Source organism: Dryobates pubescens, chromosome 13 (assembly GCF_014839835.1).
Source record: "Dryobates pubescens isolate bDryPub1 chromosome 13, bDryPub1.pri, whole genome shotgun sequence".
In the NCBI taxonomy this organism is placed as follows: domain Eukaryota; kingdom Metazoa; phylum Chordata; class Aves; order Piciformes; family Picidae; genus Dryobates; species Dryobates pubescens.
In genome coordinates, this window is record NC_071624.1 from 26,901,789 (window position 1) to 26,924,488 (window position 22,700).

At 46.7% G+C, this 22,700-nt stretch overlaps 1 protein-coding gene across 2 annotated transcripts in view; it reads right to left on the reverse strand.

Moving 5' to 3' along the window:
• Positions 1-2,945: 2,945 nt before the first annotated feature.
• The window catches only part of GOSR1 (golgi SNAP receptor complex member 1), a 40,564-nt gene continuing 20,809 nt past the window's right edge, over positions 2,946-22,700 (reverse strand). For both annotated transcript variants that reach the window (XM_054166516.1, XM_054166515.1), the window contains exons 7-9: positions 18,810-18,839; positions 7,326-7,408; positions 2,946-5,905 (exon numbers count right to left, since the gene is read on the reverse strand). In XM_054166516.1, coding sequence (XP_054022491.1) covers positions 5,781-5,905; positions 7,326-7,408; positions 18,810-18,839 — 238 coding nt within the window. In that variant the 3' untranslated portion in view covers positions 2,946-5,780. The remainder of the gene's footprint in view (positions 5,906-7,325; positions 7,409-18,809; positions 18,840-22,700) is intronic.

Below are 22,700 nucleotides of genomic sequence, written 5' to 3' on the forward strand. Positions count from 1 at the left end.
GGTAAATACCTCCAGCACAGCCCCAGTTGGGATGAAGGAGCAGGTAAACACCTACAGCACACCCCCAGATCTGCTATTAAAACATGGCAGGAGATCAAGTCCACAGAGCGGCACATCCCCCACGCTCAGCGAAGGGCAGAAAACAAAGGCATTCCTGCCTCTGTATGAATTTCTAATGGGGCACTGAGCTCCCTTTCAACGGGAGATCCGCTCACGGAATTGCACCAGGACTGGAGGAGCAGAGCAGGGCTCATCCATAATGCAGGAGCACCCCCAGCGCCCGCCGGGAAGGGCAGCACTCCGCCGTAGAGCAGCAGCACTCCGGGAGGGGGATGGTTAGAAATATATATCCGAGGCTTGTGCCACTATGAATTATTGACTGCACACGGAGTTGGGAAAAAAAAGGATTCAGCTCCGTTAATAATTTATTTTCTAATCCAAATGAAGATGGAATTTTATGCACCACTTATTACCAGTGCTGCACACTGGAAGAACTAACTGCACTTCCCACTGGCTGCGGCCGGAATTGCCTCTCCATTTCCCCAACGGGGCTTGAAGTTCCTTCTGTAACTCGAAGCACACAGTCGGTGCTTTCCCCTGAGAAAGCATATGGTCATTCCTGAATATTTAGCAGGCACATTAAGGATACAGAAATCCATCTCTGCCTCCAAGCAGCATTACAGGCACAGCAGGACAGCTCTGGAAGGAGCAGAGCCATCCCCCTTCACCCTGGGCCCTGTGCAAACCGGCAGGTACCACAGTGCCAGCCACATTTTCTTGTTTCAGACAATAAAGCTGAGGGGCCTTGAAAGATTCAGCACTGACTGCAAAACCACCAGGCACAGGTGGGTCCTGCAGGGGTGATGCTGCCTGAACACCTGAGGATGGAGGTGGCTTAGGATTTGACAGAGCTTCAGAGATTCTCAACAATTGCTGTTACCATGTTCAAAGTATCAGCTTATTTTTGGTGCTCACAGCATCACAGGATGTTAGGGTTGGAAGGGACCCAAAGACATCATGGAGACCAACCCCCCTGCCAGTGCAGGACCATAGCTCAGGTCACAGAGGAATGCACCCAGACAGGCCTTGAAAGTCTCCAGAGAAGGAGACTCCACAAGCCCTCTGGAGGGCCTGTCCCAGTGGTCTGTGACCCTTGCAGTAAAGAAGTTCCCCCTTGTGTTGAGGTGGAACCTCCTGTGCTGCATCTTATGCCCATTGCTCCTTGTCTATCACAGGGAGCAAGTGGGAAGAGCCTGTCCCCTCCCTCCTGACACCAGGTGCTTGTCTTGGGACTGTAGGAAGGAAGGGGTAAAAAATGCTACCAAACTACTGAGAAGTGTAGTGAAAAAGGGGGGAGGCACCTCGTGCTGAGAAGACTCTTCAAATCAACATCCATTTTAGGGTGCACTGGGGAATTACATGTTATGGATACACAGAAAACATTTAAAGCTTACCTCTAAAGAAAACCATCCTTGTTCCATCTGTCCAAGAACAGAGCAAGAAAAAAGGAGCTTGACTTCTATTCAGACCCTTCCAGGGCAGGCGCTTGAAACAGAAGGGCAGACAGGGAGTCCAGGTCAGCAAATGCAGGCAGGAGGAGCACCTCTCACCCAACAGAGCATTTTGGGTCAGGAGATGCTCCAGCATGTCTGATACTGGGGACAAAACTGGAGAACACACTCATTTGTATGTGCAGCGACAACTCCAAACTGGAGAGATCAATCTGCCCTGCACCTTCCCTGAATTTTCAGCAGGCAGAGAGTGTCATGGGGAAAGAACCAAGCACCTTGCTTAGAATTCTAATTTATTATTAAATTACATATCAAAGCTTTTCTTCTTTTAATACATACAGAGAATGCACAATAGGTGAGAACAAAAAATAATTACAGTACAATAAGTTTCCAGAAGCTGTATGAAAAGTGAAAAGAAAAGAAATCAGAAAGTGCAATCAGAAACTCATGGCCAAGGGTCTGGAGTGGAATAATTTGTGAGAAAGGGGAGGGTGGATTCTTGTCTTGAGGGTTTATTTGAACTGCTTCCCTCACTCAGTAGTAGACAGACCAAGAGCAGCTCACACATTCAGGACCCAAAGCCTCACCACTGGTTTCAAATACTGAGTTGACAGGAGGGATACAGGGCACTAAGAGGACTTGCAGATGTCACCTAGAACATGGCTCAGTTTTGTCTCACTGTAGTCTCCTGGGCTGCACCTTGCCCAACAGGACCACTGATTGCTCTGAAGGATTTCCTAAGCTGATGCTGATCTAAGGAGTTTAGGAATTCCTTTCTCCTTCAGGAGGGACACAGCTGTTACCTCTCCTTCCTGTTTCAATTTAAAGTTTTGGGGGAAAAAAAATAAATTAGGAAAAGGTTGAGTGGTCTTGGGGAGCAAGCTGCTACTTGTAGAGAGTTAAAATAGTCCTGGCTAAATGAGTCAGACAACCAGAAGTGGTGGCCGAGACTCTGCTCCCTGTGCAGCTGTTTCGGGGGAGCTGCAGCAGCACAGCTTCTCAGAGGATGCAGCCCTGTAGGACAAGCTATCAACACCACAAGATCCAGTTTTGCCCTCTCTGTTTTCAACACCCAGTGAGGAACTGACTCTTTCTTCTCACAGCAATCTTAAGGTTATTCAGAGACAGGACTTCTACAACTACATGTGAAAAGCTCAGTGTAACCAATCCAGCAGGAATTTATACCACACAGCTCCTGAAATCAATATGGGTTTGGAAAAACTGTTCTGCCTTGCCAGGGAGGGGAAACTCTCAGGACTACCTGAAGCACCTTGCTGCTTGGTCCCAGAGCCCCAGGGAATGGCAAAGCCCTGCCTCCACCCTGGCTCAGTCTGCTCCTGTAAAAGGCTGGGGATGGGTCAGGGCTGTGGTCTGGGCGATGGCCACAGAAATGACACACAGGGTGCTGCCCAAATGCCATTCCTCTGCTCCAGCACTTGAAGATCTGACAAAGAGGTCAAAAAATAGTCTAAAGAGCAAGGGTAAAAATATTGCAGCTGTGTGAAGCATGGCATCCAAAGTTATCAGCGGGCTCCCTGATGCTCTAGTGCCTGCTGAAGGGGCTGCTGTGTCCAGCACAAAGTGCCTGTGTTGGGGGTGTGTGTGTGTGAATGTGCTGTAGCAATAGTATGGATTTTCCCCTTTCATGTCAATGGCTTAGCAATCATTTTCCTAGCACCATTCTATTTGGTTGAGTTACAAAACTGCAGCTTTGCCAGGAATTGCAGGCATGAGAACTCTTTAACCATGTTCTTTTTTTCCCCCCTTGGAGCAAGAGAAACCACATCAAATCCAAAATGTGGAGAGCACATTTAGCAACAGGAGACATACAAACCCAGCTTTGGGGATTTGAGACTGAACACTACAGAGACCAGGGCTTACATTTTACAGCCCATTGCTCCAGCTACAGGTCCATGTCATTAGAAATCTTCAGGAGGATTAGCAAGGCTTTCCTCAGCTCCACACAAGCGCAGCACTTCAGAGAGCAACACAGAGCCTGCTCACGCTGCCAGAGGATGACGAGATGATGAAGGGAAGGCTACAAGGTTAATTAAATGCATTTTACAACACCAAATTCTGTCTCTAAACCAAGACAATGACAAACTGTGGAGGGGTTGCCAGCATTGAAACCATTTCCAGTAAAGCTTTGTCAGAGATAATTCAGGGGATTTCTGTTATTTTTATACTAAAATAGATCAGTTCCCTGGAACGTTTTCATAACATGAAAAAAAAAATCAGTTATGTTTACATATTTATTATAATCTACATCCATAGCAGCTTTTCCACACAGTAAGATTAAATGTATGCACCAAATAATCAATTAAGTCCAGTAAAAAGACTGTTTGTGAGATTAAAGAAGTGTATTTATGGTACTGCAGATCTCATATTGCTGACTATATAGCAACCAAACCCTACAAATCCTAAACAGAAGCACAACTGCTGAGCAAGGTCCCTTGGGGTGGTGAATGGAAGCAAAGGAAAAACATTGAGGAGAAGAGGTCTGATCTCCCAACACACAGATTCATTAATAAACTTCCTTTATCCATCGAGGTTTTCCATAAATCCTTTTAATGAACTCTTCATTTCAAACCAGGAACATTCCCAAATCAATCCAAGAATCACCTTTTATTCAAAGCACAAGCCCCCAGTTTTACAGGTATTAATCCCCACCACTTTCTAACCCCAGCGAGGAGATGACTGATTAGAAGCCTTCGATGACCCTTTAGCACAAAGTTATTAGTCTGCAGATAAGCCTTCAAAATCCATACACAGAGTTTAGGTGTGACAGTGTGGGTTTGCACACTACACAGGCACAAGTCTCTACTCCCTCTGACAGCTACTTCACAGACACTATAAAAAGCGGTGAACAAAAAAACTGCATCCACCCTACTAGATTCTGCTCCAGAGGAGAACCTGGAGACCATGTGGCATTTGTGGGTGATGGCATACAGGAAATCTGTTAGGGGCACTGTAAATTGATTGTGGAAAAAGAGTTGATCAAGTTCTCAAAAGATACTTCAGTGCCTCAGCTGGAACCGATGGGGTTATGATAGGACAGAAGGAAAACTGTCTGAAGAGGAGAACAATCTGCAAACCAAAGCCATTCCTGACCTCTGCTCTGTTTAGACACAAACACAGCCAAATTCATCTTGCACATCTGGACAAAACTTCTTTCCTGCCTTGCCCCCCCTCCCCAGATCATGGCAAATAACCCTTGTTGCACTACTCCTACATTCACCCCTTTGCCATGAGCAGTTATGTCCACGCAGATACGTTTGCCTCAGGTATAACCGTCACAGTTCTCACGTCCAATCCACAAGCTTAGATTATCTCCTACTTACAGTGTAAAAAATATTAATGCTATTAGAATAACTTTATCTAAATTACAATATAGACTTTTCAAACTGCTTAGCATGTCTTCATAACGACCTTTGTGATGCCAGCCAGAATCAGAAGTATTTACACCCAAAAGACCACTTTCAGGTGAGCTCGTGTTTGGTCACTTTTCAGATGCCTGAATGCTATCGTAAACAGCTGCTAGGACACTGTGCTCCCTTTTGACCAAGAGGGACTTCTGAGTCCCTTTAAAGCCACAAGAAACCTTACAGATCTTCCTCAGAGGGTAGTTTATTCATACTCTGTGCAAACAGTGAACTGAACAATGCTGTTTTCACCTTGAGGAGTTGGTGTGAAGCACGGCTTTCACAGCACAAATGATGCGGAAATAACTAATACCTCAACCAGGAGTTCAAAAGAATTGCAGAACATATATTGAAGAAGTAAAGCAACCTGATGATTTAAAGCTGCAATATTCTTCTCACAGGGCAGAAGTGTTCAGCACTGTGCTTGGCCTACAGGGGAAACTGGCTTCCTGCAGAGTTTCCACCCAAGGCAAGCAGAACAATCTTTTCCCCACTTACCAGCCCAAAACAGATCTCCCCAGCACCGCTGAGCACAGAAAACCGTGCTCCTGGTTCTGCTAAATGTCCCAATGTTTACTTACCTTGCAGTGAGAAAGGGATTCAAAACAAACAAATCCTGCAAGAAGTTAACCAAAGGAAGATGTATGGCAGGGAAGGAGAAACACTGCAGCTTCACCCCAAACCCAGCGTCGCAGGCTACCATCGTAAGCTCTAGACATCATGCTGATGCCCCCGGCCATGAGGAGCAGGCTGCCTGAAGTCTCTTGCTTCCCCCACCCACTTTTCCTTGGCTGGGGAGGGAGGGATGGTGGTGATGAGTTTAGCAGAGTCCATGGGGGAACATCCATCAATGAAAAGCATATAGCAGCAGTAAGATGGTACAGATGCCAATAACAGCACCCAGGATGAGGGAATCTCGTCGTTTCCGTAGGTTGATCCTTTGAATCAGGCTGTTCACCGCTGGAAACCGATCTTGAAGGAGTCTGAGTCAAGGCCATATCAGCAAAAAACAAAGTTCCTTAACAAGCCCCAAAGTCTGTATGTGGAAATCCCAATACTGCAAGAAGTGCAGAACTGCTCCCAAGCTGGAGAAAGCAGATGCAGTAAGGCGGCCTGCTGGCTAGTTAGCAGGATTACAGCTGCACTCCACTAATGACAGCCAGGGAAAAGAGAGAACAGAACAGCTCAGAGTTCACAGCCACAGAGAATTCCCCACCTGATCACCTCATTTACCAGCCTTTGATGTAGTTTTAATCTCCAGGACGTGAGGCTTAGTTACTTTAAATAATTGTGTTTAAATGAGAATGAAAATCACAAATGGGGCAGTTATATAAAGCATCCGTGGGATTTACTGCATGGAATCTCTGCTCCTGGTGAAGGGAACAACCAAAAGCACTGGCCTGGGAAAATCATGCATGGCAATGCACTGTGCAGGGAGAGCACATAAGGAAGAGCTCCTTTGTGATTGCTCACAAAGACACAAATCTATCTTCAAATCTACCTTTGAATGGACAAAACACAATTGCCAACAAGAGAACAAGTCCCAGGGCTTCATGTCTTTGGAACCAAGACTCTTTTAAGGTTAAAGCTTATTGAATATTGTTTTGTTGTTCTTGCCAGTTGCTAAGAACTGTAATGACATTCTTTTATTTAAGGTACATCTCTTCAGGATGTCATCTGTCTCATCAAATGATGTTGATGTTGTTCTCTGGACCCTCGTGGCAGAAAGGAAGGAGAAAGAGGGGAAACTGCAAACATGCATGACTTGGCAGCCTGGCACTTGCTTTAGCCACGAGTACAAGAGGGGACTGGACGTGGCACTTGGTGCCATGGTCTAGTAGGCATGAGGTCTTGGGTGACAGGTTGGACTTGATGACCTTGGAGGTCTTTTCCAACCTTGTTGATTCCATGGTTCAGGGTATGAAGAGAAACCAACCACCCAAAATCTTCACATCTGCAAGGCTGTGATGGACATGAGGACACTCGGGTCATCAATACTCTTAACTACAAACCATAGCAAGCAGCAATGGATGCCAAGCTTCAGCTCTGGGTACTCTTGAAAGCAAACAGCAAGGAGTAAAATGAAATTATACTTAACAACAAAAAAACCTGGCATGTCATTGCAGATCTCTACCTGAAAATCAAGCTACAATGACTGATAGGCAGTATTCAAATTGGAGTAAAACTTACTCACCACACTCATCACTGAGCTGCTTCAGTCAGACTATCAAGTGAGGCTGGGTAAAAACGGTCTGTTTGCCACTACTGGCAGTAGCGTAGAGGTTAGAGAGTATTGACAGCAGAAAGTGTTTTGATCCCCAGATGACAGAGTGAAAAATTGCACTATACCTCCTCTTCTGCACTGGCAGCACAAATTTTTAGGAAAGGATACTAGCCAAGGTATTCATCTTGCTTTGTATTGACTTCAACATCCCTCTCTGGGAAGTCATATTTTCTTTAGTTGCCATGGCAATGCTGGAGCAAGAGAAAAAGAGATCAAGTTGTTGGTGCTAAGAATAACCTGCAGCTAAAACAAGAGGGAAGCAAGCAGGGAACACTGTTTTAGAGAACAATGAATGAGGTGAAGCAATATGAATGAAACCACTTTTTTCCCCATTAATCTTTAGCCTTTACACTTAAATGGTTCCTCTTTTGTTGCAAGCCATCAGCAATGGAAAACACCGCTTGAAAGAGGCAGGGTTTAGGCACTGCCTAACCCCAGCCCCAACAAAAAGTGGTTCTTGCATTACAGGCAAACCTAAAGGTACTCCTCTGGTTTGAGTTCATTCAATCACAGAAGCCCCATGCTCTCACTCTAGAGAGCATATGAAATTTCTTGTCTGTCATCAGGTATGATGAGGTATTAAGCAAATAAGAGCTGACTCACTATTAAAAGATCAATTTGCAAAGTGAATGTGCTGGTTGAGAAGAGGCAAATGCACTTTGAGAGCAAACACGGCTCACAGAGCTTCACACAGGTTTCTGGACAACCAGGCTGGGACATACAGTCACCAAGTCTTTCAACACAATTAAAACAATGAAGTGTTGGGATCTACTTGCTTTGGCTCAGGATTAATACTGTCCCCTGACTCCATCAGATGCAGTCTCCTCTGCATTAATGTCTCTTCCCAGCAAGCCCAACCTGACTGTCTTCATAAGCTGGAGTTGAGGGAGCTGGTCTCTAATGGATCAAATGATGCTTCTATCACAGCACAGATAAAATACATTTGTGAGCCTTGGTCCTAATTAAGAATATCCTCCATGAGCATCTAAGTCCTCATACTCTGTCTTTACCAACACAGGGTCCAGCTGTATGTACCATATCCAAATACAACAACTCACTCCAGGTCAGCATGAACCAGAATTCCCCATCTAATCCATTCTGGAAGCTGGAAAAAGCAATGGTGCTGTTAAAAAGAAGACATTAAAATGAAGGCTTTCAAGAACTACTTAGCTGACAAAAACGTGTCTCTACCTTAAGTTTCTCTTCAGCTCATAAACCAAGGAGTTACAGGATGGAAAATGAAAGGGTAGGTTATTACTTGCAGCCCCAGATAGTATTTCATGTAGCTGCTTCAAATGCAGTAACTTTGTCAAGACAAACTGCACAGACCCATTTACATCCAGACAAAGAGAACATTAAAGTTTAGGCTCTGGAGATATGGTGCTTAAGGAGGAACAGAATGACAAATGCTGCTTCTGCTGGGCTGGCATGCATTTAAAAATAAACAGAGACAGCCAGGAATACAACACAGAGACAGCCAGAAATACACCACAGCTGGATGATAACTCAGAAATTGTCACCTGTATTGCTGTTGACTGTATCTACATGAATAACAATGATGAAAGTAAGTTCTTGGACAAGTTTGTGAGGGAAAACATTCTGGAAGGATAAAAGTTAAGTGGAACACCACAATACAGTATCACAGTATCACTAAAGTTGGAAGAGACCTCGAGGATCATCGAGTCCAACCTGTCACCACAGACCTCATGACTAGACCATGGCACCAAGTGCCACGTCCAATCCCCTCTTGAACACCTCCAGGGACGGTGACTCCACCACCTCCCTGGGCAGCACATTCCAATGACGAACGACTCGCTCAGTGAAGAACTTTCTCCTCACCTCGAGCCTAAACCTCCCCTGGCACAGCTTGAGACTGTGTCCTCTTGTTCTGGTGCTGGTTGCCTGGGAGAAGAGACCAACCCCTTCCTGGCTACAACCACCTTTCAGGTAGTTGTAGCGGGCAATAAGGTCTCCCCTGAGCCTCCTCTTCTCCAGGCTAAACAACCCCAGCTCCCTCAGCCTCTCCTCATAGGGCTGTGCTCAAGGCCTCTCCCCAGCCTTGTTGCCCTTCTCTGGACACGTTCAAGTGTCTCGATGTCCTTCTTAAACTGAGGGGCCCAGAAATGGACACAGTACTCAGGCTGTGGCCTAACCAATGCAGGCCAGTATGCCATTGGCCCTCTTGGCCACCTGGGCACACTGCTAGCTCATGTTTAGGAGGCTGTCAATCAGCACCCCCAGGTCCCTCTCCATTTGGCAGCTCTCAGCCACTCTGACCCCAGCCTGTAGCTCTGCATGGGGTTGCCATGGCCAAAGTGCAGCCCCTGGCACTTGGACTTGTTGAATGCCATCCCATTGGACTCTGCCCATCTGTCCAGTCGGTCGAGGTCCCTCTGCAGAGCCCATCTGCCCTCTAACTGACCAACATCTGCTCCTAACTTGGTGTCATCTGCAAATTTGCTGATGACTGACTCAACCCCCTCATCCAGATCATCAATACCACAGATAGAGAGATGAGATCAAGGGATCTAAAGCTGTGACTTCAGAGGAGAACACACAGGGAAATGCAAAATGCTTCTTTTGCCTGACAGAGAGATTTGAATTTCCCAAAGCATGTTCTGCTTGCTCACACTCAGTGTCTGTACACAGAGCTCCCAGCTAATGTGAGCATGACTTCTAAGGGAGGTAGATAGGGACCACCAGAACACACAGTGCAAGCCCAACGTTGTTCTCAAGTTGTGCAATATAAACTGGATACTGCACTTTACATAAAGCCTTAAAGGCTAAAATTAGAAGAAATGAAGGTGAAAATGAGATTGGAGGAGGAATGGGGAATCAAATCATTGCCTAGCCAACAATGCATGAGTACAGAAAGAAAAGCAGCTTACAGAAGGCGTTAACAGAAACACTGAAGTGAGGATAAGCAGCTATCCATACAGACAAAGCAGTTAACCATCCCAGGCTGAGAAAGGGGCTGCAAAATGGTAACAAGAAGTACCTCAAATTGTCTCACACATGAGAAGACAGAGGATTTAACAGGTGACATTCAGCACACAGGTATGTGAATTTCTGAAGCAAAAGCACCCAGTTCACAATAACTAATATTGCATTTGCTGCTGAGAGGAGCACTCAGGAAAGCTGAATTAGCAAGCTGGAGAAAAAAGGAGAAGCTTTCCCAGCTGTAGAGAGGAAAGCTTGCTCAGTAACCTACAGCTTCTTACCTGACACCCCCACACTGACTTGATGCTTCTCCAGATAAGTTTTAATACAGCATTTCTCAAAGCACTCCTGAATTAAGCCACATGTTTTCTTAAGATGCAACCGATGACTCATTAAGGCATCCATTAATTTACACAAGTGAAAATACAAGCTGAGTGCCAGGGTATAAAGTGCTCCTGAGACACCTCCAAAATGCCTTTGGAAATAATTATTACAGATTATCATGGAACATAAGGTTCCTGCTTTAACATCTGAGGACTGAAACTGCCCATTTCATATAAAAAGGCAGGATGGAGCTGTTTAAGTTTAGATATTACAAGATTGGAACCTTCTGCTCCATCAACCAGGTTTGAGTGAAGAGCTCTGAAGAGTACAATAAATGGAGTGATGACCACAGAAAATAGGACATGGTCCAGTAATAAAATGTAATTGTAATATCCAGGAACAAGAGCTTAAGTGGATTGCAGCTACCATCCCTGGGGAGGGACTTTTTAGGGTGTCAGGTAGTGACAGGACTAGAAGGAATGGAGCAAAACTAGAAATGGGTAGGTTCAGATTGGATGCTAGGAAAAAGTTCTTCACCATGAGGGTGGTGAGACACTGGCACAGGTTGCCCAGGGAGGTGGTGAAAGCCTCATCCCTGGAGGTTTTTAAGGCCAGGCTGGATGTGGCTGTGAGCAACCTGCTGTAGTGTGAGGAGTCCCTGCCCATGGCAGGGGGGTTGGAACTGGACGATCCTTGAGGTCCCTTCCAACCTGACAATTCTATGATTCTAGCATTAACAAGTCAAAATTGAAGTGAAAAGCACTGCTCTTTGTCATTTGATTCCTCAAAACACAAACTGGTTTACCTAAGCCTTGGTATCTCTGAATGAGACTTAAATTTAAGCACCACCAGAAAACACACAGCTCCTGGGGACTGGTCCACTGCTTGGTCTTGTACAGTCTTAAGCGCTGCAGCTTCCTCATATCCTGCATTAGACAGTTTTGGTTTCATTCCCATCCCTAACATATGCTCATTGACTTACTGTTGCCATTTCTCCACTGGCAAAGGCATTTCATCAAAAATAATCATGTTCTATTGGCCCTGCTTAGTTACTCCATAACACCACCTCTCCAGATCAGCAATACCTTTTTCTTCATGTTTTGAAACCTCAAGACAACATTTACAATAAAAGATTGACTGCCTCTTCCTGGCATCAAGCTGACCTTGATTTCTTGTTTCATTTGGAACCTAGCATGGACTATTCTCAGTGCAGCACTGGCTTGAACTACCAGTTGGGTGTGAACCAAGTTTCTGAAACCAGATGGTATTCTGCTCTCTGTATTTAACAGGAGAGCACTGCTGAACTACAAAGTTAAAGACTGCTGCAGGGCTGGACAAATCTCATCTAGGTGAGCTCAAAGGCTCAGCCACAAAGAGATTCACAGAACAGTTTGGGTGGGACGGGACCTTAAAGGTCATCTAGTTCCAACCCTCCTGCCATGGGCAGGGACACCTCCCACTAGACCAACTTGCTCATCTAACCTGGCCTTGAACACCTCCAGGGAGGGGGCATCCACAACCTCCCTGGGCAACCAGTTCCAGTGGCTCACCAGCCTCACTGTAAAGAATTTCTTCCTAATCTTCAGTGTAAATCTCCCCTCTTTCAGCTCAAAGCCATTGCCCCCCATCCTGTCACTACATGCCCTTGTAAAAAGTCCCTCCCCAGCTCTCCTGTACCCCCCTTCAGGTGCTGGAAGGCTGCCATAAGGTCTCCCCACAGGCTTCTCTCCAGACTGAGCAACCCCATCAGTGAGGAGGGGTTAAGCACCCTCCCTTGGGCAGTGGCAAGACCTTGAGCTAAGTGGGTTTCCCAGAAAACCACTTTAAGCCAGTCTAGCCCAGTGCTGTCACAAAGTCTGCCCTTCTGCAGCTCCCACCTCTCCCTCCTCCTCAGCCCCAACCCCAGCCAGGCCATGGGCAAAAGCAGCCCAAACTCATCTGCTTTTAAACCAGGGGCAGGGCAAACATCGGCCAGAAGCAGAGCAAAAGGTCCTGCTCCCAGCACCACAAACACAAAATAAGTCATGTCAAGTTGTTTACTAAACCCCAGCACATAAACCCAAGGCACAGAGCCACCTGGAGCCAAGGACTCAAGGATGACCTCCCTGAGCAGAGTCAGCAGCAAGCAGAGCGCTATCCCTGCTAAGCCAGGGGCTGAGGGACACAGCCCACACCGGAGATGCCAGCGAGGCGACACGCACCGAGCAGCCCATCCATCCCTTCCACAAACCAGCAGCAGCTCAAATTCCTGCTCTTGCAGCCATACTTCCTCAAAATTCCACTTACACTTCAAGCTTGTGCTTGAATGTTCAGTAGTGCTGTGGGGGTGCAAGCACCTCACTTTCTCTTCCAAAGCAAACCCACTGATACTTGCACACAGTCTGGAGCTTTCATGGGCATGGAAAAGTACAGAGTAAAAAAACCACTCCCAGCCATTACCAGTCAAACCAGGTCTAAGCTGCAGGGATACACTTCCTAATGCTGCTTGACCTGGGGACAAAGTGTTTTTACCTGAAGCTGTGGGGTGCTTTCACCCCACACAGCAGCCAAACAGACACAGAGGATTAGCAGCTGAATCATACCAAAAAGCCAACTCCTTGCTTCATCCACTGAGACAGCTCAGCCAAACCACTGATGGAGAACTAAACCAAAGCTCTAAAGGAACAAGCCATGTTTATAAAAATCAAATAATTAATGTATGCCTGGAACTCCTGCTTCATTTTGTACTCCATGAATCATACTTGCTCATTGGAATTCATGGCAACACCTATGATTAAGGGAATGGACTCTGTGGCTCTGCATAGAAATGCAAGCTCTGGGTTTCAACTGGCCAAAATTCTGCCTGCATCATTTATTCCCTGTGTTAACACACACACACACACATACATATTCACATCTATAAATATACACCTGAGTCTATATATATATGCATACACAACCAATCTTTCAAGTTACTTTAGCCTACTGTTTCTTTTAATGAAGCCTAAAATGAGAACAAAAGGAGCATTTCCTCAGAAATGATTTTGCCTAGGCTGGATGGGGTGCTTGGTGCCATGGTTTAGTTGATTAGATGGTGCTGGGTGATAGGTTGGACTTGATGATCTCATAGGTCTTTCCCAACCTGGTTAATTCTATTCAATTCAATTCTATGCTATCCTACCCTATATAATCCTATGCTGTGCTATCCTATCACAGTATCACCAAGGTTGGAAGAGACCTCAAAGATCAAGTCCAACCTGTCACCAGGGACCTCCTATCCTATGCTGTCCTATCCTGTCCTATGCTGTGCTGCCCTATGCTATGCTGTGCTGTGCTGCCCTATGCTATGCTGTGCTGCCCTGTGCTGTGCTGTGCTGCGCTGCCCTATGCTGCGCTGCCCTATGCTGCGCTGCACTGCCCTATGCTGTGCTGCGCTGTGCGCTGCACTGCCCTATGCTGCGCTGCGCTGCCCTATGCTGCGCTGCCCTATGCTGCGCTGCGCTGCCCTATGCTGCCCTATGCTGTGCTGTGCTCTGCTGCCCTGTGCTGTGCTGTCCTATGCTATGCTATCCCAGCAAGGCTCTTCTGAAAACAGCTAAGACTCAAAATCTAACTCATTTCTTTCCATTCTGCCAAGTCAAGAGGCAATGCATGTGAGCTTCCCCCTTTCATTAAATCCTAATTACCTACAGAAATACCTCAAATACATGAGCAGATGATTTTTTTTGGGGGGGGGGGGAAACTAAACCTATGGTTTTGGCCTGGCTTCAGTGGAGCAGTCTATCTGCTAATACACAATCAGCCTGAACCAGGCCCCAGGAGCACCATTACAACAAAATCCTAAGAACTTCTCCCACTGTACAAGCACAACCATAAAGAAGAAAATAATTCCAACTGAGCCAAGCTAAAAGTCTAAGTTGTTGGAAAACAAGGAATAAATGGTTTGCTATTTTGGAGAAGTGATAACGTTTGGAAACGAAAACCCAAGAACAGCAAACATATTAAACAACAACAACAAAAAAACCTCTCTGCTTATGTTTAAATCTGGCCAAGAGGAGCCAACACTCTTCCAAAAGAACTGCAGTACAAAGTAGCACATCCCACTCGTTTCTGCAAAGAAATCTGCTGCAGTAAGAACCCAAGTCACGTCGCTCCGTCGCAGAAGCGATCGCGAGTTCAGTACCAACCACACACCTGGAAGGAGAGCCCCCACGCAGCGCTTCAGCTAGGGCAGCCCTACAGCTTAGGGGCCCCAGGTACCCTCCCTCACCTTCCTCCTCTGGAAGGTAGCAGTTTGGGCTGGGTACCCTCTGCTGTGTTCATATGACGGGTACTTCCTGTGTCCAAAAGTCCAGCCCAGTGGGTGGACACAGGAAACCACAGTAGTATCATAGTATCAGGTATTTCCTAGTACCAGGTATTTCCTACCCTAATTCCCCGTGCCACTATAAGATCCAGCACGGGGTCTGGCACTTACTCTTTCTTTCCCTCACCACCACCTGGTAACCTGGGGGGAGGTTTCTCCCAGCCCAGGGGGATGAGCAGTCTCAGACCTGGCCAGCTGAGACTAGCCTAGCAGTGGAGAGGAGGGGGGGAAGAAGGAGCCCTGGGGGTCTTGGGTGTACCCTCAGGTGGGGATGGGATGTTTCTGGGCCTGCTTTGGGGTTTCTTTGGTCACTGTGCTTCTGGCTCTCTGTAAACATGCACTGCTTTCCATTTACACTTTCCATCACTTGTGCAATCCCTTTGTCTGAGTCGTTACTTCTGCCCGTGGTGGGGAGAGGGGCTGCCTCAACCCAGCACAAGGAACCTCAGGCAGCATGAGCTGAGGCTCTGCACTTCTTGAGCGCTCTGCAGAGGCAGAGCGAAGGTTTCACAGTCATAGGTTTATAGATGCATAGAATGGCTTGGGTTGGAGAGGACCTTAAAGATCATCTAGTTCCAAACCCCCACCATGGGCAGGGACACCTCTCACTAGCCCAGGTTGCTCAAGGCCTCATCCAACCTGGCTTTAAAGACCTCCAGGAAGGGGGCATCCATGACCCCCCTGGGACAACCTCTTCCAGTGTCTCACCACCTTCACTGTATAAAGCTTCTTCCTAATATCCAGTCCAAACCATGCTTCAATCCATTCCCTCTCATCCCATCCCTACCAGCCCTTGTAAAAAGTCCCTTCCCAGCTTTCTTGCAGGCCCTTTTCAGCTCCTGGAATGCTGCTCCAAGGTCTCTCCAGGGCCTCTTTTCCCCAGGCTGAACAGCCCCAACTCTCACCCTGCCCCATAGGGAAGCTGCTCCAGCCCTCTGATCATCTTTCTGGCCTCCCCTGCACCCACTCCAGCAGTCTGATGTCTTTATGGTGGGGGCACTAGAACTGAAGGCAGTGCTCCTGCGGAGACCCTGGCACTGGGGTCACCAAAAACCTCTACATACACAAAAAAATGCTTTCCAGAGTTCAGAATCCATAACCACCACCACCACCCCAAAAAAAAAAAGTGATTTCTTGGCTTCCTGAATTACACCCAAATAATGAGTAATGAACTACAGCAGATGTAAACTTTGAAGCCAGAGCAGTATCAGTAGCCAGAATAAGCTAATTACATCTCCCTTCACTCAAGGAATCTGCATTCAAGCAGCTCCCCCTGCACAATTTCCCCTTTCACTTGGTTTACAACAGAGAAAGCAATTTATAATCAGAAGCTGGGTAAGTTTCCATCTGGTAAAATCACTTAATATGCAGCAGGGCTTACCACCAATTAATATCAACCCTGAATGCTTGCAATTACTGGGGATGTCAAGAAAGAGAGTCAACAAAAGATTCACCCTGATTTTAACAGAGCTGGAATTGAATTAAGATGACACAAATGAAATTACATTTCCTGCTCAATGCAGTTACTAAACAGGCTCTTTTACTACAAAAAGAGATTTAGAGCACTTTTGGCAACAACTTCAGTAAAAAAAAAAGTTCATTTACTACAAATAATAAATGGTGCAATGTGGAGAGCTGAAATCCAGCCTCTCAAAGTCCATTCTTCAACAGCAAACGGCACCAAGGAGCTCTGACCCAAGCCATGCAGCAGGGATTATGTGTGAGAAGCAGCCACTTCACAGACTCACAGAACTGTGGGGGTTGGAAGGGACCTCTGAAGACCATGTGAGTCCAACCCATCTGGTAGAGTGGGATCAACTAGAGTAAATCACACAGCAACATGTCAAGGTGGGGGTTGAATGCCTCCAGAGGAGGTAGCTTCACAGCAGCTGGTTTGAGTGCTCTTCCACCCTCAATGTGAAGGTTTTTTCCCCCCTTATGTTTACATGGAACCTTCTGTGTTCCAGTTTGTGTCCACTGTCCCTTATCCTGTCACTGGACACCACTGAGGAGAACCTAGCTCCATCCTCCTGACACTCACCCTTTATTTATAAGCACTCATGAGATCTCCTCTTCAGAGACAACTGATTTGTAGTCAAGCATGGGACTGCCATGGGACTCATAGCAGTTTTAAACCAGCCATGGACACCTACTGATGACACCACAGAGCTCCTGAACAGGCTCAAAACTGATGGAGGAACCTAGGTGAATATTCAGGCAGCTGCCCTGTCCTGCCACAGCTACATTCCCCTGCACAGGTGAAATCAACAGAGAGATTCACTTTTCTCTCTCACACACACACACTCTCAGCTTCTCGGATGTCACACAGCCAAGAGGCTCAGGAGAGCACAAATGATGCAACAGGAGTAGTTTCCCAGGATATTAAAGTTAATAAATCACCATATGCTGTTTAATGCTCTGGTTAGTAGAGTGGCAGCAAGTAAGAGACACAACAAATGTTCAGAGGTTTTATGAGATGGAAAAACAGTGCTGCAAGCGTGGCAGTAAAGGAGAGGATTATTAATCAGGGAAGGACTAGAACTCCAAATAAAACAAAGGCTCACAGGAGCTGTGCTAAGTTGGGCAAATGCCTCTTATGAGGCTGTGGTGAGAATGAGATCCACATTTTCAGATTATTCTTATGACCACTTCTGCTTCCACACTGCACATTGATGTGGTTTAACACATTCTTCCACCATGTTAATTAGACTGAGCCCACTGTGTGTACTTAAGCTAGCCGGCCCTTAATGGACACAGAGTCTTGCTGCACCCTTAATTACTCTTCTTGGTCACTTATGCCAGTACATGCATTATCTGAAAGCATATCTTGCTTGCTTTCTTCCTTATTTTGGTTTGTTTTTAAAGCAATAATCTCAAATTTAAACCCATTAAGCTGGGTACTCTGAATTATTTGTTTGCAAAACCCCAGAGTTCAGCAGCACATTGGGAAGGGCAACTGGGTAAAAGGTAATTTATGATGCTGTAGTTCTAAAATTTCCAGAACAGTTACAGAAGGTATCACTCAAGTATTCAAACTAAGTAAAAACCCCCAAAAAACCACAGAATCAGAGGATCTTAGGGGTTGGAAGGGACCTCTAGAGGTCATCTGGTCCAACCACTGTGCCAAAGCAGGGGCACCTAAGGCAGGTCACAGAGGAACTCATCTAAGCAGGCTTTGAAAGACTCCAGAGAAGGAGACTCCACAACCTCTCTGGGCAGCCTGCTCCATGGGTCCAGCAGCCTCAAAGGAAGGAAATTTCTCCTCATGTTGAGGTGGAACCTTCTGTGTTCCAGCTTGTACCCATTGTTCCTTGCCCTATTATAGGGCACCACTGAAAAGAGTCTGGCACCTTCCTCTTGACACCCACCCCTCAGATATTTATAGACATTAGTAAGATCCACCCTCAGCCTTCTCTTCTCCAGACTAAGCAGCCCAAATTCCCTCAGTCTCTCTTCATAGAAGAGATCTTCAGGTCCCTTCACCACCCTTGCAGCTCTCTGTTGGATTCTCTCCAGTAGATCCCTGATAAATAACTACATAACAGCAACAGTCTCTTGAGGCCTTGTGGTAAAAGCTCTCACCTCTATCAGCTGCACACCAGGGTGCTGAATACAGGCATTACAGAAAATCATGCTGTAGAAGAGTGTCACTGTGAGAAGAAACAGCTTGACTACCGGAATAGCCCTCAACAGCTCAACCTGAGATTCACTCTGCCCTACCATTCCCTTTTGTTTTTGTAAGGGCTATTCACCTTCAAATAGAAACACACATTTTCTAGACTAGGATGACTAAAATATTTAAGCAACACCATTGTGTTAACATTGAATAGAAAAACCCCAGACCCACCACCACACTTCATTGTGCTGCTGCATGGGGAACAATACCTGCTCTTGTGCAAGTAAAATGCCTGCTATTTTCAGACATAATTAATGTAAATGCTGATTGTACAGAAAATAATGAACACTAGTAAGTTCATCCCTACCTTATTGTTTCTTCTATCAGTCGATCTGAGCTGAAAAACAGAAGAAAATGAAGTTTAAAATAAGTAACAAGCACCAAACATGGTTTTAGATTACTGCATCAATGATTGCCTTAATACAAACCTTCACAAATTTGCCCTCAGGATGGCTTACCTCAGGATGCTGGCACTTCTTGCTGCCACACAGATCTGGTATCTACAGTGGGTCATGGGGAAGGTGCACAGTGTGCTCTGGAGCAGCATTTCCTAACTATGCAAGAGCAGATGCTCAGGAGATCACACAAAGCCCTGAGATAAAGGGGAATGGGCTCTGCGGTTCATGGCTAACCACTGTCAACTGAGCCTGACGTGGACCAAGTGCTCAGGACAGTGTGGAAAGGAGCACTAGGGAAGGAAGCACCTAATTTTATTGCCTTTTAATCCTGGCCATTCCTGCCCAGCTCTTCACAAAATGTAATTAACAACAAAAGGTGAGACTTGGTTCCAAGTAATAACATCTCAAAACACTTCTTTGGAGCTCATTTATGGTGGCTAAGGAAGCAAATTCTTTCTGTAGTAATACCAGTCAGAGAAGAAGATGTTGAGAAGAGATGCTGATGGGAAAGAGAAAAGACACCATCTGTAAGAGAAAGGCCTTGATGACACCTGCCCCTTCCTCTCGCTGTCACACATTAATCAAGTTCCTGTGCAGCATCACTGGGCAACAGCCAGCCTCAAACACAGCACCAGAGAGAACAGCTCTGACACAAATGTGTGAGAATAAGATGACAAGAACCTCAGAAGACTGCAGCCATTTCCTTCTCTGCACTCCATGTCTTATAGACAGCTTCAATCACTGGTTTACAGCCACTGAGGAAGTTCTATCATAATATCAGTCAGGGTTGGAAGGGACCACAAGGATCATCTAGTTCTAAGCCCCCTGCCATGGGCAGGGACACCCCACACTAGATCAGGCTGGCCAGAGCCTCGTCCAGCCTGGTCTTAAACACCTCCAGGGATGGTGCCCCAACCACCTCCCTGGACAACCCATTCCAGGGCTTCACCACTCTCATGGGGAAGTTCTACAAAGAAGTACCTCGCTACAACAGTTCCCCTCTGCTCTGCTCTCATGAGACCCCACCTAGAGCACTATGTCCAGCTCTGGTGCCAACAGCACAAGGATGTGAAATTGCTGGAGCAAGTTCAGAGGAGGCCAGAAAGATGGCCGGAGAGCTGGAGCACCTCCCCTGAGTCTGAGGGAGCTGGGATTGTTCAGCCTGGAGAAAAGAAGGATGCAGGGAAACCTTATAACAGCCTTGTAGTATTTGAAAGGGGCTACAGGAGAGCTGGCAAGGGACTTTTTACCAGGGCCTGTAGTGATAGGATGAGAGGAAACGGATTGAAGCATGAGGAAAGCAGATTTAGACTGGAGATCAGAAAGAAATCCTTTGGAGTGAGGGTGCTGAGACACTGCAACAGGTTACCAAGGGAGATGGTAGAAGCCACATCCCTGGAGGTTTTTAAGGCCAGGCTGGATGTGGCTATGAGTAACCTGATCTAATGTGAGGTCTCCTTGCCCATGGCAGTGGGGTTGGAACTAGATGATCCTCGAGGTCCCTTCCAACCCAAACCATTTGAGGACTCTACGAACATCTCAAACAGTGACGTAGAAGAGGCAACCACAGCCATAATTCCCACAGTGCAGGAACAATGATGGATCCCTACAGCTGCTCTGTTTACCCTGCAGACTTACACAATCTCTTGCAAAATAGCTGAAGACAAGGTGAGTTAGCAGTTTAAGATGGAAATCAATCTGATAGAAAGAACTTTCACCTTGTACCGGACGTCGCTTCCGGGATTAAAGCAGAATTCATTGCCGCCAAACTAGAAGGATGAAAAGGCACTGAAAGGGCACGGCCATCTTCACCTGCCATCCTCCTCATGCCAAGTGTTTTGCTGCCTCAGGAAGGGAAGGCATCAACAGCCTCTGGCACAGCACAGTTCTGCCTCCAACTCAGCCAGTGCTGCCCGATTTGGAGCTTTTCTTCTACCCACAGAAATTCTGGAGATCCCCCCACACCTCCAGCTGGAGGCACGGCCAAGGAGCACGCTGTGCAGCCTGCCTGTGTAAGATGCTAACAGAACATCCTTATTTGTCTGTGAAGAGGAGTGGTAACATGAAGGCTGCTATTTCAGTCTAGTTCATGGCTTGAAATATGGAGCCAGCACACAGGGCACTAAAAATATTTTGCCCAGTTTCAAGTTGAGAGGGACTCAACTGGGGCAGCAAACGCCGAACGCACTGGAACTGCAACACTTCTTTTTGCTCCCAAAACAAAGCCAGACTCCCAAAATTCCCATCAGTTGAATCAAATAAGCCCATTTTCATTCACTGGGTGGCATTTATTACCACTGGCACAGAGAAGCAAACCACCACAGTTATTTACAGCAAATGATGTAAGCAGCCTCAAGTTTGCTGTGATGGCCGATTCAGAAGGATGCAAAACTCAGCTGAGACTGTGCCTTTCACACAGACAAGTCTCTACCAGCCACGTGTGCTGCAATCCATGACAACAATCAACTGCAAAACCACCAGAAAGCAGCCTGAAAGGCAGGCACAGAGTGCAGGAATGCACCATTTGGGAAAAGGGCTGATTTTGTTTTATAACTTATGGTGAGTCTAATTGGAAATAGGTTACACTTCCAAAAACTTCCACGGAACAAAAGGTTGCTAGAACAGCCCTGTGAAAATCAACACCACCCTACCCTGGAAAACCCAGCCCCAGCATGAGAATCACAGAGTAGAATCACAGAATCAGTCAGGGTTGGAAGGGACCACAAGGATCATCTAATTCCAACCCCCCTGCCATGGGCAGGGACACCTCACACTAGATCAGGCTGGCCAGAGCCTCATCCAGCCTGGCCTTAAACACCTCCAGGGATGAGGCTTTTACCACCTCCCTGGACAACCCATTCCAGGAACATAAGGAAAAACATTATCACTGTGAGGGTGACAGAACCCTGGAACAGGCTGCCCAGAGAGGTTGTGGAGTCTCCTTCACTGGAGACACTCAAAATCTGCCTGGAGGAGTTCCTGTGTTACCCTGCTCCAGCAGCAGCGTTGGACTGAATGATCTGTCAAGCTCCCTTTGTGATTCTGTGGCCACAGGAAGCTTTTACAACTAAAGACAGCATTTTATGCTCTTTGGTTTTTTTCCTTCTCTCTATGCCAGCAGTTAAAATTCAGTAATAGAGATGGCTGCTGAGGTGAGGGCTGGGCTTCTCCCACAGCCACAGAGCCTCATCCAGCCTGGCCTTAAACACCTCCAGGGATGAGGCTACTACCACCTCCCTGGACAACCCATTCCAGGGCTTCACCACTCTCATGGTGAAGAACTTCCTCTTCACATCCAGCCTGATTCTCCCCACCTCCAGCTTCATTCCATTCCCTCTAGTCCTATCATTACCTGATAGCCTGAGAAGTCCCTCCCCAGCCTTCTTGTAGCCCCCTTCAGATACTGGAAGGCCACAATAAGATCACCTTGGAGCCTTCTCTATTCCAGACTGAACAGCCCCAACTCTTTCAGTCTGTCCTCATAGCAGAGCAGCTCCAGCCCTCTGATCATCCTTGTGGCCCTTCTCTGGACATATTCCAGCACCTCCATATCCCTCTTGTAATAGGGGCTCCAGAACTGGAGGCAGTACTCCAGGTGAGGTCTCCCCAGAGCTGAGTAGAGGGGGAGAATCACCTCCCTTGAGCTGCTGGCCACACTTCTCTTGCTGCAGCCCAGGATCTGATTGGCCTTCTGGGCTGTAAGCGCACACTGAGAGCTCCTGTTGAGCTTCTCCTCCACCAGCACCCCCAAGTCTCTCTCCTCAGGGCTGCTTTCCAGCCAGTCCCTGCCCAGCCTGGAT